Source organism: Odocoileus virginianus, chromosome 2 (genome assembly GCF_023699985.2).
Source record: "Odocoileus virginianus isolate 20LAN1187 ecotype Illinois chromosome 2, Ovbor_1.2, whole genome shotgun sequence".
Classification (NCBI taxonomy): Eukaryota; Metazoa; Chordata; class Mammalia; order Artiodactyla; family Cervidae; genus Odocoileus; species Odocoileus virginianus.
In genome coordinates this window covers 154,846-170,108 of record NC_069675.1, presented here as the reverse complement: position 1 = coordinate 170,108, position 15,263 = coordinate 154,846, and the positions used below count along the sequence as shown (strand labels likewise).

General features: G+C 38.9%; 1 protein-coding gene across 1 annotated transcript; it reads left to right on the top strand.

The window, feature by feature from the left end:
- Nucleotides 1–13,466: 13,466 nt before the first annotated feature.
- Nucleotides 13,467–14,384, top strand: LOC110123256 (olfactory receptor 4A47-like). The gene has a single exon (XM_070472911.1). It carries the CDS (start codon nt 13,467–13,469, stop codon nt 14,382–14,384), a length of 918 nt encoding a protein of 305 aa, XP_070329012.1.
- Nucleotides 14,385–15,263: the final 879 nt, after the last annotated feature.

Sequence of the window (15,263 nt, the reverse complement as noted above, 5' to 3'; positions counted from 1 at the left end):
TTTTTAAATTTACCAAGACTAGATTTATGGCCCAGGATGTGATCTATTCTGGAGAAGGTTCCGTGTGCACTTGAGAAAAAGGTGAAGTTGATTGTTTTGGGGTGAAACGTCCTATAGATGTCAATTAGGTCTAGCTGGTCCATTGTGTCCTTTAAAGTTTGTTTCCTTGTTCATTTTCTGTTTAGTGGATCTATCCATAGTTGTGAGTGGGGTATTAAAGTCTCCTACTATTATTGTGTTACTATTAATTTCCTCTTTCATACTCGTTAGTGTTTGCCTTACATATTGCGGTGCTCCTATGTTGGGTGCATATATATTTATAATTGTTATATCTTCTTCTTGGGTTGATCCTTTGATCATTATGTAGTGTCCATCTTTGTCTCTTTTCACAGCCTTTATTTGAAAGTCTATTTTATCTGATATGAGTATTGCGACTCCTGCTTTCTTTTGGTCTCCATTTGCATGAAATATTTTTTTCCAGCCCTTCACGTTTAGTCTGTATGTGTCCCTTGTTTTGAGGTGGGTCTCTTGTAGACAGCATATATAGGGGTCTTGCTTTTGTATCCATTCAGCCAGCCTTTGTCTTTTGGTTGGAGCATTCAACCCATTTACATTTAAGGTAATTATTGATAGGTATGGTCCTGTTGCCATTTATTTTGTTGTTTGGGGTTCATGTTTATTCCACCTTTCTGTGTTTCCTGTCTAGAGAAGATCCTTTAGTATTTGTTGAAGAGCTGGTTTGGTGGTGCTGAATTCTCTCAGCTTTTGCTTGTTTGTAAAGCTTTTGAGTTCTCCTTCATATCTGAATGAGATCCTTGCTGGGTAGAGTAATCTAGGTTGTAGGTTATTCTCCTTCTTTACTTTAAGTATGTCCTGCCACTCCCTTCTGGCCTGAAGGGTTTCTATTGATAGATCAGCTGTTATCCTTATGGGAATCCCTTTGTGTGTTTTTTGTTGTTTTTCCCTTGCTGCTTTTAATATTTGTTCTTTGTGGTTGATCTTTGTTAATTTGATTAATATGTGTCTTGGGGTGTTTCGCCTTGGGTTTATCCTGTTTGGGACTCTCTGGGTTTCTTGGACTTGGGTAGCTACTTCCTTCTCCATTTTAGGGAAGTTTTCAGCTATTATCTCCTTGAGTAACTTCTCATGGTCTTTCTTTTTGTCTTCTTCTTCTGGGACTCCTATGATTCGAATATTGGGGCGTTTCACATTGTCCCAGAGGTCCCTGAGGTTGTCCTCATTTCTTCTGATTCTTTTTTCTTTTTTCCTCTCTTCTTCATTTATTTCCACCATTTTATCTTCTAACTCACTTATCCTATTTTCTGTCTCTGTTATTCTACTCATGGTTTCCTCCAGAGTGTTTTTGATCTCATTTATTTCATTATTCATTTTTAATTGACTTTTTCAAATTTTTTCTAGGTCCTTGTTAAACATGTCTTGCATCTTCTCAATCTTTGTCTCCAGGCTATTTATTTGTAACTCCATTTTGTTTTCAAGATTTTGGATCATTTGTATTATCATTATTCTAAATTCTTTTTCAGGTAGATTCCCTATCTCCTTCTCTTTTGTTTGGCTTGGTGGGCTTTTTTCATGTTCCTTTACCTGTTGGGTATTTGTCTGCCTTTTCATCTTGTTTAGATTGCTGTGTCTGGAGTGGGTTTTCTGTATTCTTGTGGTCTGTGGTTCCTTTTTATTGTGGAGGTTTCACCCAATGGGTGGGGTTGGCCGATTGGTCTGTTAAGGTTTCCTGGTTAGGGAAGCTTGTGTCAGCGTTCTGGTGCGTCAAATTGGATTTCTTCTCTCTGGAGCGCAATGGAGTGTCCAGTAATGAGTTTTGCAATGGGTCTTTATGTTAGATGTGACTTTGGGCAGCCTGTATGTTGACACTCAAGTCTATATTCCTGCATTGCTAAAGAATTTGCGTGGTATGTCTTGTACTGGAGCTTATTGGCTCTTGGGTGGTGGTTGGTTTTGGTGTAGGTATGGAGGCTTTTGGATGGTCTCTTATTCCTTAATGTCCGTGTAGTCAGGAGTTTTCTGGTTTTCTCAGGTTTTGGGCTTAAGTCTCCTGTCTCTGGATTTCAGTTTTATTCTTCCAATAGTCTCAAGACTTCTCCAACTATACAGCACTGATAATAAGACTTCTAGGTTAATGGTGAAAAGATTCTCCACCGTGAGAGACAACCAGAGAGATTCACAGAGTTACACGAAGAATAGGAGAGGGAGGAAGGAGATAGAGGTGAGCAAGAGGAGAAAAAGGGGACTCAAGAGGAGAGAGACAGATCTACGCAGTTATCTGTTCCCAAAGCGTTCTCCGTCGCCCAGATACCCACAAAGATTCACAGAATTGGATTGGGAAGAGAAGGGGAAAGGAGGAAACAGAGGTGTTCTAAGGTAGAAAACAGAGAGTCAAAAGTGGGAGAATAATCACCACACTCCTGAATAGAAATGGAAACTGAATATTGGATTCTTAAATGTCCAAAATTTATATCACATACTGAAAAGCAAACATTCAAAATCTAGTGTAGAGGTTAGACTCTTTGAAATACAATATTTAAAAACAAAAACAAAAACACACAAAAAAATTAGAAATGTATATGAAGTTTGGTGTAAAAATATGGTTTCTCTCTCTCTCTCTCTTTTTTTTGCAAGGTTATAGTGAAATGAAAATGAAAATTAAGGAATAATAGAGGAGTTTTAGAGGACTTTAAAAGGAAATAGAAGAGAAAAACAAGAAAAAGAAAAAGAAAAACAATTTTTTTCCCTAATTAAAAAAAGCATAAAAATATATGGAAATGAAAGTTGAGGAGTAATGGGGGAGTAATTGGGAATTTTAAAAGAAAATAAAAGAGAAAAAATAAAAAATAAAAAATAAAGGAAAGAAAAAATTTTTTTTTAAGAATTAAAAAGAAAATATACATATATATCTAAGAATTTCTCTGGAGTTGTTGCGGTCAGTGTAGGTTCAGTTCAATTTCAGGTAGCTCCTCTTTCCAGCTTACACTTCTCGATATCTATAGGCCCCTTTCGGTGTAGTCGGTGTTACCTTCAGGGATTTTAATCTGTTGCACCGGTCCTTTCTGAAGCGGTTCCCTTTGTTTATTTGGCTTCTGTTTGCCGTCTCTTCGGTGTCTAATTTCTGCCCTGACACAGGCGGGCGGAGGTGATCTCTTATTTAGGTTCTCTAGTTCAGTTCAGTCCTGCTACGGGGAGGGCGGGGCGCTGCAGACAGACACCGCTCTGTATGGATAGCGCTCACCATATTCCAGCCACACTGGGTTTGCCCCGCTCATGGGTGTCAGTGCTTTCCCCGTCTACACTGCTCAGGCTCCCGGCTGCTCTATATGGAGCGGGCCGTGCATTGAGTGCAGTTCCAGTTTTCAGGTACTCCACAAAAGCGCAGATTCGGTTGTGCCTGCGTTTTGTGCCTTCCCCGGCCTGAGCGGTTCAGGCAGCCAGGGGCTTGGGTGTACTCTCCCCGGGTGCAGCACACCTTTTCCCTCCGCGGCAAGCGGCTCAGGCAGCCAGAGGTTTGGGTGCAATCTCCCCGGTACGGCGCGCTTTTTCCCTCCCCGGCCCCAGCGTGCGCCGCCAGTCGGGTCTCAGGAAGTCTTTAGGTAGGAACCGGGGCCTGTTTGCAGTGTGGGAGGGGGTGGCTTCTCAGGGGCTGAGTTTGCCCTTCCCCCCCCACCCCCCCCGCCTCCTACCTCCAGCGGGAATGGGCCGGCTCTTCTCTGGAGATTCTTAGTCCCTTTGTTTTGTAAACCACCGGCAGTGTGTTCAGGCCGGTTAATTTTGTCCCTTGCTATCCCACAGTTTAAAAAAGCTCCCTCCAATTGCTCTCCGGGTCTTCAGGTGGGTCCTTACCCTAAGCAATGCCTCCCACTCCTCTCCGTTCCGCCCCTGCTTGATGTTGGCGGGTGCGGGCGTCTGGGGTACTTTTCTGCTGGGAGTTGCTTTTAGGCACGTAATCTGTGGGCCCTGTTTAATTTTTCCTCCCAGTTAGATTGCAGAAAACTTCCCCCAGTCCCGCCAGTGCGAGGGTTTCCTGGAGATTGGAAACTTCCTCTACTAAGACTCCCTTCGAGGACGGGTCTCCGTCCGTAGCTCTTTTGACTCCCTTTTTATCTTTTATATTTTGTCCTACCTCCCTTCGAAGACAATGGGCTGCTTTTCTGGGCGCCTGATGTCCTCTGCTAGCGATCAGAAGTTGTTTTGTGAAATTTGCTCAGCATTCAAATGTTCTTTCGATGAATTTGTAGGGGAGAAAGTGGTCTCCCCGTCCTATTCCTCTGCCCTAAATCATGTTTTCATAAGAATCAATGAGATACAATATGTGGGTCTGTTGTATAAGGATTGTTGTTGTTGTTCAGTTATGTCCAACTCTTTGTGACCCTATGAACTGAAGCACACTAGGCTTCTCTGTACATTACTGTCTCCCTGAATTTGCTCAAATTCATGTCCATTGAGTTAGTGATTCCATCCAACCATCTCATCCTCTGTCACCCCCTTCTCTTGCCCTCAGTGTTTCCCAGGATCAGAGGCTTTTCCAGTGAGTTAACTCTTTTCACCAGGTGGCCAAAGTATGGGCTTCCCTGACAGCTCAGTTGGTAAAGAATCCACCTACAATGCAGGAGACCCCAGTTCAGTTTCTGAATCAGGAAGATCTGCTGGAAAGGGAAAGGCTACACACACCAGTATTCTTGGGCTTCCCTTGTGGCTCAGCTGGTAAAGAATCCTTCAGTGGGGGATACCTGAATTTTATGGAGCTTCAGCTTCAGCATCAGTCCTTTCAATGAATATTCAGGGTTAACTTCCTTTAGGATTGATTGGTTTGATCTCCTTTCAATGCAAGGGACTCTCAACAGTCTTCTCCAGCACCAGAGTTTGTAAGTGTCAGTTCCTTGGCACTCAGCCTTCTTTATGGTCCAACTCTCACACCTGGAGAGACTGGAAAAAATAGATTTTTTCAGTCAGATTTTTCAGACTACTGGAAAAAATAGATTTGACTATATGGACCTTTGTTGGTAAAGAGATGTCTCTGCTTTTTAAAACACTGTCTAGTTTTGATATAGCTATTCTTCAAAGGAGAAAGGGTCTTTATTATGGGGGCTGCAGCCACTATCTGTATCAATTTTGGAGCCCAAGAAAGTGGAATGTGAAAGTTCACACATTCTCCGCATCTATTTGCCAAGAAGTGATAGGACCGAATGCCATGATCTTCATTTTTTGAATGTTCAGTTTCAAGCCAGTTTTTTCACTCTCCTCTTCACCTTCATCAAGAGATTCTTTAATTCCTCTTCACTTTCTGCCATTAAAGTGGTATCATTTGCATATCTGAGGTGGTTGACATTTATTCTGGCAATCTTGATTCCACCTTGTGATTCACCCAGCCTGGAATTTTGCATGATGTACTCTGCACGTAAGTTAAATAGCAGAGTGACAATACACAGCTTGATGTACTCTTTTCCCAATTTTGAAGAAGTCCTTTGTTCCATGTGTGGTTTAACTGTTGCTTCTTGTCCTGCATAAAGGATTCTCAGGAGGCAGGTAGATGATCTGGTATATATTGTTAAAGAGATCTTCCATCTCTTTAAGAATATTCCACAGTTTGTTGTGATACATACAATCAAAGGATTTAGCATAGTCAATGAAGCAGAAATAGATTTTTAAAAAAATTTCCTTGATTTTTCTATAATCCAGTGTATGTTGGCAGTTTGATCTCTGGTTCCTCTGCCTTTTCTAAATCCAGTTTGTATACCTGGGAGTTCTCGGTTCATGAACTGCTGAGGCCTAGCTTGAAGGATTTTGAGCATAATCTTGCTGGCATGTGAAATGATTGCATTCGTATGGTAATTTAATCATTCTTTGGCATTGCTTTTCTTTGTAATCAGAATGAAAACTGATCTTTCCCATCCTATGGCACTGCTGAGTTTTCCAAATTTGTTGACATATTGAGTGCAGCACTTTCATAGCATCATCTTTTAAGCTTTGAACTAGCACAACTGGAATTCCATCACCTCCACTAGCTTTGTTTTTAGTAATACTTCTTAAGGCCCACTTGACTTCACACACCAGGATGTCTGGTTCTAGGTGAGTGATCACATAAGCCTGGTTAACTGGGTTAGTAAGAGTTTTTCTGTACAGTTATTCTGTGTATTCTTGCTACCTTTTCTTAATCTCTCCTGCTTCTGTTAGGTCCTTGACTTTTTTGTCCTTTATTGTGCCTATCTTTGTATGAAATATTCCCTTGGTAACTCCAATTTTCTTAAAGAGATTTCTAGTCTTTCCCACTCCATTGTTTTCCTCTATTTCTTTTCATTGGTCACTTAAGAAGGCTTGCTTATCTCTCTTTGCTATTCTCTGGAACTCTGCATTCAGTTGGGTATAACCTTCCCTTTATTTTTTGATTTTCACCTCTCTTCTTTTCTCAACTTTTTGTAAAGCCTCCTCAGACACCGACTTTATCTTCTAGCATTTCTTTTTTTGGGGGGATAATTTTGGTCATCACCTCTTGTACAGTGTAACATACCTCCATCCATAGTTCTTTAGGCACTCTGTCTACCAGATCTAGTGCTTTGAATCTATTCATCACCTCCATCCGCTGTATAATCATAGGTATTTGATTTAGACCATACCTGAATGGTCTAGTGGTTTCCATACTTTATTCTATTTGAGCCTAAATTTTGAAATAAGGAGCTGATGATATGAGCCACAGTCAACTCCTGGTCTTATGTTTGCTGATTCTATAGAGTTTCTCCATCTTCGGCTGCAAAGAATATAATCAATATGGTTTTGGTACTGACCACTGGTGTTGTCTGTGTGTAGAGTAGTCTCTTGTGTTGTTGGAAGAGTGTATTTGCTAAGACCAGTGCTTTCTTTTGAAAAAAAAAAAAAAAAAAAAAAGACTCTTGCTAGTCTTTGCTCTACTTCATTTTGTATTTCAAGGCCAAACTTGCCTGTTACTCCAGGTATCTCTTGGCTTCCAACTTTTGTATTCCAGTCTCCCGAGATGAAAAGGACATCTTTTGTTGTTTGTTTGTTTTTGGTGTTAGTTCTAGGAGGTCTTCTAGGTCTTCATAGAATCATTCTACTTCAGCTTCTTCAGGATTAGAGGTCAGGGCATAGACTTGGATTACTGTGATATTGAACATTTTGCCAAAGGAAAAAACTGAGATCATTCTTTCATTTTGAGATTGCAACCATGTGCTGCATTTTGGACTCTATTGCTGAATATGAGGGCTACTCCATTCCTTTTAAGGGATTCCTGTGCACAGTAGCAGATATAATGGTCATCTTAATTAAATTCCCCTTTTCCTGTCCATTTTAGTCCACTGATTCCTAAAATGTTGATGTTCACTCTTGCCATCTCCTGCTTGACCCCTTCCAATTTGCCTTGTTTCATGGACACAACATTCCAATTCCTATGCAATATTGTTTTTTATAGCACCAGACTTTCCTTTCACCACCAGATACAACCTCAACTGGGCATTATTTCTGCTTTGACTTAGCCTCTTCATTCTTTCTGTAGCTATTTCTCTGCTCTACCCCAGTAGAATATTGGGCACCTACCAACCTTATCCAAAGTATAAGGATGCTTTAGCCTAATCTGCAATTTTTAGTCAGTGAAAATATTAGACATTAAGTGAGGGAAGTGATATAACTATAGCTGAAGGACAACTATGAGACAAACATCTTGACAGATTCTTATTTTTATTAATTAATTCATTTACTTTTGGCTGTGATGGGCTTTTGTTCCTGTGTGCAGGTTTTTCTCTAGCTGTGGTGAAAGGGGGCTACTCTCTAGCCTTGGTGCATGCACTTCTCATTGTGGTGACTTCTCTTGTTGCAGAGCGTAGGCTGTAGGCACCAGCACTGAAGCCCATAGTTGCAGCATGTGGGCTCAGTAGTTTCAGCATGTGGGCTCTAGGGTTGATGGGCTTCAGTAGTTGTGGCACAGGGCTTATTTGCTCCATGGCATGTGGGATCTTCCTGATCCAGGGATCAAACTTCTGTCCCTTACATTGGCAGACAGACGCTTAGTCACTGTGCCACCAAGGAAGTTTCATTTTGACAGGTTATTTGCATACTTTAACTCTCTTATTGTAGGAACAAGTATTAGTAGTGAGAGTTTTACTCCATTTTATACAAAAAGAAAATGTGACTCAATAAAGTTAAGCAAGAACAGGAATTCTTTTAAAGTCGACTTTCCCTGCTCTTCCCACTTCATTATACTCCTTGTTGTCGTGATATGAAAATATCAAAACACAGATCTGATTATTGGCCACATTGTGAACACTGAACATTGTGAACATTGGCCACATTGTGAAATTTTCTTTTTTCATTTGGGGTCAGGGCACTTTCTTCCCTTCAGCTCTCTGTTAACCTCCATTTCCTAGATTACTTACAGCCTCTTGATTCCTCTTGTGTCAGAGAAAGTCATCTGATGAAGATATACTATCCTTCATGGACATCATGAAAAGTGGGTTGTAATAGGCTCAAGAAATGGAATTCAAATGGTTGCATTTCAAAAGAAGTGCCACTTGGGTGAAAGAGATATTTAGAGGATAAACAAGAACTCAATCATTGAGGAGTTTGATGCTGTGTTTACACACAAGGGAGCACCATGAAGAGCTGAATAGGTGCTGTTTCCATTGGGTTCCCCCCCCCCCATTGTTATCACATAGTGTTAACATTTGTTACTGGCAAAAGAAAAAAAAGTCCCCACGGTCAATTCACTTTAGGAAATTTTAACTTTTTAGTTTATCGATCAAATAGTATTCTCTGTTTACAGTAGGCCAGAGAGTTATGGGAGCTAGGCATGCAAAGTTAAATATGAGAAACAAGGTCTTTTGTTGTTGTTGTTGTTTGGTATGGAAATAAGATTCTGGGGGTTATAGATAGATAGTAAGCAAGTAAAGAGATAAGCTAAAAAAATGGGGGATGAATAAGATGATAAACATTTTATAAGAGGATGACACAGGAGAAAAAATATGGAGGTAGATTTGTATTATTTGAAGCACAGCTAGAGTTTCAGTTTGGTCTGACTTTAAATAAGAACATTATGTCCCTTTCTTTTCTTTTTTAATAGTAGATCATTTAAAAAGGTATGTTTGAAATGGAAACAATATTAGCAAGCAACATCTATGTCCCTATATGACTCAATTTCTCCTACCTCTTAGGGATGCTCACTGTCCAATATCAATATCTTGGTCTAATGCAGGCTCCTTTCAGGTTTCTATTTTTTTTTGGACTCTGTGTGATTTTTGTGTATGACCTTTAAGGCTGGAGTCTATTTTCTAAATCCCTTGAATCTCTCAAAAGAACCCTCACTGATTTCAAAGTCATATATGGTAAGGGGTTTATCTTCCCTGTATAGGACCCCTGAATTGAGAAGTACCATGTGGAACTCAGACCCCTTTGTTCCTTTGGGAGAACCTCTGCACCTGGATTAACTCTTATTTGTGTGTTGCATATCTGAAGTATGAGACTTAACTATAGTTTGTGCCTACCATTTCTGTCCTGTCATGTCCTAGTTCCTGCTTTAAATTTTAGTAATAGAGAATCAGTCATCAGGCTATTCTCAACAAGAGTGAATCTGTAAACAGTTGCAGTTTTTTAGTTTTCATGGGATGATGCTTCTGATCATCTCATATCTAAATAGAAAAAAAAAGAACCCAATATATCTCTGAAAATGTTTAAAGCCATTTTAACTTGTTTTAGTAATTTTAGCTTGCTTTGCAAAACTTGTAAATAATTGGAAAAAGCTATAGATTTTATCACTTCCTGGTTTAAATGATATATATATTTGAATTATGTGTTATTTAATTCCTTAAAAGTGTATTGCAACTTGTGTAATGGCCTAGGGTATTTTCTACTTTGGTGAATGTCCCTTGAGCACTTTGAGGTGAATGGAATAGTCCAATATAAGCTTCTTTTTCTTTTTTCCCCCTACACTGATACTAAGACGGATTCTATTATTTTTTCTACATGAGATTATGGGACACATGGTAGGACAACATCTACTTCTGCTTCATTGACTAAATTAAAGCCTTTGACTGTATGGATCACAACAAACTGAAAAATTCTTAAAGAGACTGGAATACCAGATCACCATAACTGCTTTGTGAAAAACTTGTGTGCTGGTCAAGAAGCAACAGTTAGAACTGTACATGAAACAACAGATTGGTTCAAACTTGGGAAAGTAGATCAAGGCTATATACTGTCACCCTGCTTATTTAACTTATATTCTGAGTACATCATGCAAAATGCCTAACTGGATGACTCCAAGCTGGAATCAAGATTTCAGAAATACCAACAACCTCAGATTTGCAGATGATATCACTTTAATGGCAGAAAATGAAGAGGAACTAAAGATCCTCTTGATGAAAGTGAAAAGGCTGGCTTAAAACTCAGCATTCAAAAAATTAAGATCTTGGCATCCACTCCCATCACTTCATGGCAAATAGATGGGGAAACAATGGAAAGAGTGACAGATTTTATTTACTTGGGCTCCAAAATCACTGTGAATGGTGACTGCAGCCATTCCTTGGGGAAAAAAGTTATGACAAACCTAGACAGAGTATTGAAAATCAGAGGCCCTACTTTGCTGACAAAATTCCATATAGTCAGGACTATAGTTCTACCAGTAGTCATGTGTAGATATGACAACTGAAGCAAAAAGAAGGTTGAACACTGAAGAATTGATGCTTTTGAACTGTGGTGCTGGAGAAGACCCTGGAGAGTCCCTTGGACAACAAGGAAATCAAGCCAGTCAATTCTAATGGAAATCAACCCTGAATATTAACTGGAAGGACTGATACTGAAAGCAGAAGCTCCAGTTCTTTGGCCACCCGAGGCAAAGAGCCAACACACTGGGAGAGCCCCTGATGCTGGGAAAAATTGAGGATGAGAGGAGAAGGGGGCAACTGAGGATGAGATGGTTGGATGGCATCACCAACTCAAGGGACGTGAGTTTAAGCAAATTCTGGGAGATAGTGAAGGACAGGGAAGCCTGTTGTGCTGCAGTTCATGAAGTTACAAAGAGTCAGACGTAACTTAGTGACTGAAAAACAACACCAAATGGGACTTCTTTATCTGTATTTGAACTAGACCTTAAAAGGCCTTTTCTAAAATTAGCATTCCTTGTTTCTGGAAATCAGTTCAGATATCATCTTCAAAACAAAGCTTAAAACAGATATGTCTGTTTTGAAGGTCATGATTTAAACAGGAAGGATTTACATACTTTATTTGTGTACAAAATTAACTTTTCCCTTTTGGTGATATGACCTCAAGTTGTTTTCTTGACTTTCCCCAGAGAATAAGGTTCTGTAAATTCTGCTCTGCATGATGATAATCCTAGTGGCATCTCTGGAGATAGTCTACTTCAAAACAATAATTAGGGTTCCAGAGAATTTAATTAGATGAGAATCTCCCTTGGAGAGGCACCAACTGAATGACTCAATATGTGCTGCCATTAAATGTAGACAAAGTGTTGGCAGGCTTTTACCTTTACCTCAGACTGTATTTGTCTATAACAGAAATCACATGACAGGATTCTTCTGGAATTGAAATGATGGTCTCAAATCACAATAAAAGTATGTATATGAAATTATTCTCTATCCTTTAATAAATCCAGATTTAATAATGCTGTATGAAGACAGGTCAGTAAGAGACTAAGAATCAAAACATTGCAAAGGTCATTTCACTATTTCATTTTCCTTGGTATAAACACCAGTTACAAAATTTTTATTGTAAATAGTTTGTACAAAATTTGTAGTTTTCTCTCTCCCTGAGAGAGAATCAAATGCTAAATCAAAATGTTGATTTAACATTTGTTATGAGAACAAATCCTGCAACAATGAAAAAGTTGTGTTTCTGTTCAATACCAATATTCAGAGTCCTTTAGGTAACAGGGCATTAATATTAGCTAATTTTGAAAATCCCAACAACATGAAATGCAAAGTTTCTGAAAGACTGAGATGAATTAATTTCCTATAATCATGGAAAGAGTTGGTCACATGGAACCAGTTCAAGATACAGTGATGCTGCGTGTATCTTGCTCTTTGTGTTCCCTGAAAAGGCATCAGTGCATGAGGGCCAAGGGAGATGGCATCAAAGACCAGGACATGCATTTAAAGACTCTCCTTATAGGCAGGTAATTAGGAAGTATATTTAGACAGAAAATTCTGTTTTAGGCTTTCTATCTTGCAAGAGTATGTTGCTGGGGTAAGAATTCATCTTTTAAGAGCTCTTCTTTGTGATTTTAATAAATAGCTGTGTTAGGAATTCTTTGTGATTACTAAAATATTGAAGATTCTTCCTATTCTATTCCACCCTTTTTGGATATTTTCTTATTTATTGATCCAAGAAATTTACCTTCTCAAAGATATTCTTAGAAATTAAATTCAAGTACAAGGATTTGGGGAATTTTCATGGGCATATATTTGTAAATCTGATGATAGTTTCAATTTATATGCTCCCTAAACATAGCCTGTTAATGCACTAAAATATTAAAAGGTAAAGTAACATTTGTAGACCTTCATTGAGTGGCTTTCAAGAACCCAAGGAATGCTGTAGTAAGCAAGCTATTACTTTGAGTCCTACTTTTCCATTCATAAGTGAGCTTCAGCATCCTATCATGTTTATTGGCCATTTAGGGATATTCTTCCTTTAATAGATTGGTTATATTTTTATTTATTTTAAATTTTAATCATTTGCTAGTTAATTTCTTAGAGAGCTCTGCTTATCTTAGATATTTGCTTGGTGTATATCCTCTGAAGTCACGCTTTTTTCAAATTAATTTTGTCAATTGGCATTGTGGTATTATTTCCTAAATCTTTATAGACATTTTTGAAATCATCAAATATATCTATTTGGGGTTTAAATGATTGGTTAAGAAGAATTATTGAACCCTAGAATGTAGAAACTCACCTCCTTCACTAACTGGAAAGTAAATATGATGTAAATCTTGCTTTATTTTTTTTAGGCCTTTAATAAATGTTTATTTTTGTGTAAGGTACTAGCTATATGTACAATTTAATTAGCTTCCAGTTGGTAAGCTAGTTGTACTACCTCATTTATTTAATACCATGTCATTTTCTCACATATGGTCTTTTGTCACTTGCCTTGGTCTATAAGATTGTTGTGATCAGGCAATATGTTTTAATCAGCCTTGTATTTTCTTTTCTTTTTTGGCTGCCCCATGTGACTTGTAGGGTCTTAGTTCTCCAACCAGGGATTGAATCTTGGGCCACTGCAGTGAAAGCACCACATCCTAACCGCTGGACAACCAGGGAACTCACAACATTGTATTACAATATCTGAAGGTACCAGAAAATAATAAATCACAAGACATATTTTTGAATGAATAAAAGAATTATCACAAGACTTCAGGAAGTCACAAGTAACAATTAATTTTTTAGATAATTGTGTCATAAGCTCTGAAATAAAACACACAGAACACTATGGAAAAAAGAAACAATGTGACTGAGTTTGTCCTCTTGGGGCTCACTCAGAGCAACCAGGGTCAGAAAATATTATTTGTCTTGTTCTTGCTCATTTACATTGTGACCATGGTGGGCAACCTACTCATTGTCCTGACTGTGGTGTTCAGCCCAACCCTGGATGCCCCTATGTATATCCTTCTTGGCTACTTATCATTTATGGATGCTGTTTATGCTACTACAGTTAACCCAAACACATTTATAGACTTACTCTATGAGAAGAAAACCATTTCATTCCAAGGTTGCATGATTCAGCTCTTTACAGAGCATTTTTTTGGTGGTGCTGAGATTTTACTCCTGGTGGTCATGGCCTATGACCGCTACGTGGCCATCTGCAAACCCTTGCATTATCTGACAATCATGAATCAGCGAGTGTGTGTCCTGCTGTTGCTGTTGGCTTGGGTTGGTGGACTGTTACATGCTATAGTTAATATTCACTTTGTTTACAACCTTCCCTTTTGTGGCCCCAATGTTATTGACCACTTCATGTGTGACATGTACCCCTTATTAAAACTGGCCTGCACTGACACCCACATTATTGCCATCATAGTGGTCGCCAATGATGGCATAATCTGTGTGGTCCTCTTCACCCTCTTACTCATCTCCTATGGGGTCATTCTTCACTCCCTGAAGAATATTAGTCAGGAAGGCAGGGGCAAAGCCTTGTCCACCTGTGGTTCCCACATCACTGTGGTGCTCCTCTTCTTTGCGCCTTGTATATTTCTGTATGTGAGACCTCCTTCCATCTTACCCATTGATAAATCCTTGGCTGTGTTTTATACCATTATCACCCCTATGGTGAACCCTCTAATCTATACTCTGAGAAACAGAGAGATTCAAAATGCCATGGGAAAGCTCTGGATCAGAGAAAGAACATGAGACAACAGGGAAATGAATGACCAATTTTCAGTGAAGAATTGCTCTTCCCAGGAAAGCCTTGTGTGGTTATTTAACTTCAGTCAATATCTCCTCAGTATTATTAACTTAGTCATGATAAAAAGATTTATTATCTGAATATTTCCCATGATCAAAATATAATTTTAACATTTTAATGACTTCTTATTTCAAAGTTTATATTTTGCTTGAAATAGGTTTTTAAGATTAACACAATTTCATTGGAAACTATGTACAGCTTTGGGTATAAAATAACTTTATTAAAACTATACATTTATGCTCTATATGATTATTAGGTAGTTAGAATGGGAAAAAGGAGTCCGAAATGGCAGTGGCTAAAAGACAAAGAAAGGGAGAAGCCCGCAAAAATGGAACAAAAGAAAATCCTCAGGACCGAAGTGAGGACTTCAGGTGAAGCAAACACACCCCCTTCTTGGCTAGCACAATTTGCATAAGGCAGACTGGGCCGGGGCGGGGGTGGGGGAGTGGGGAGGAGTTGGTGCATAAAATGTATAAAAAGAGAAAGTTAAGACAGATTGAGTCCTTTCCTTTGGGACCCCCTGCCCTCACACATCCAGGGTGTAGTTTCCTTTAGTTGCTGAATAAAACTCTGAGCTGTAACCAAGCTATAACACTGGTCTGCAGTTTCCAATCTTTGCTGCAGTGAGGCAGAACTAATGAAATTACACACTCCCCTGATATGATGAGTTGCTGCTGCTAAGCTATATGATGAGTTAAGTCATAGTTAGTACTGCGAATTTATTTATTTAGTTTAAGTTTTTCCTCATACTTTTCTCTTAAATAATGTGATCTTTTTCAAAATTAATGGGGTGTATTACAGATTTCAGAAAAAAGTAGATTAAG

What these genes read in the sequence shown, in the direction of transcription:
- LOC110123256 (XM_070472911.1), top strand. Translation starts at nt 13,467, where the DNA reads ATGGAAAAAAGAAACAATGTGACTGAGTTTGTCCTCTTGGGGCTCACT.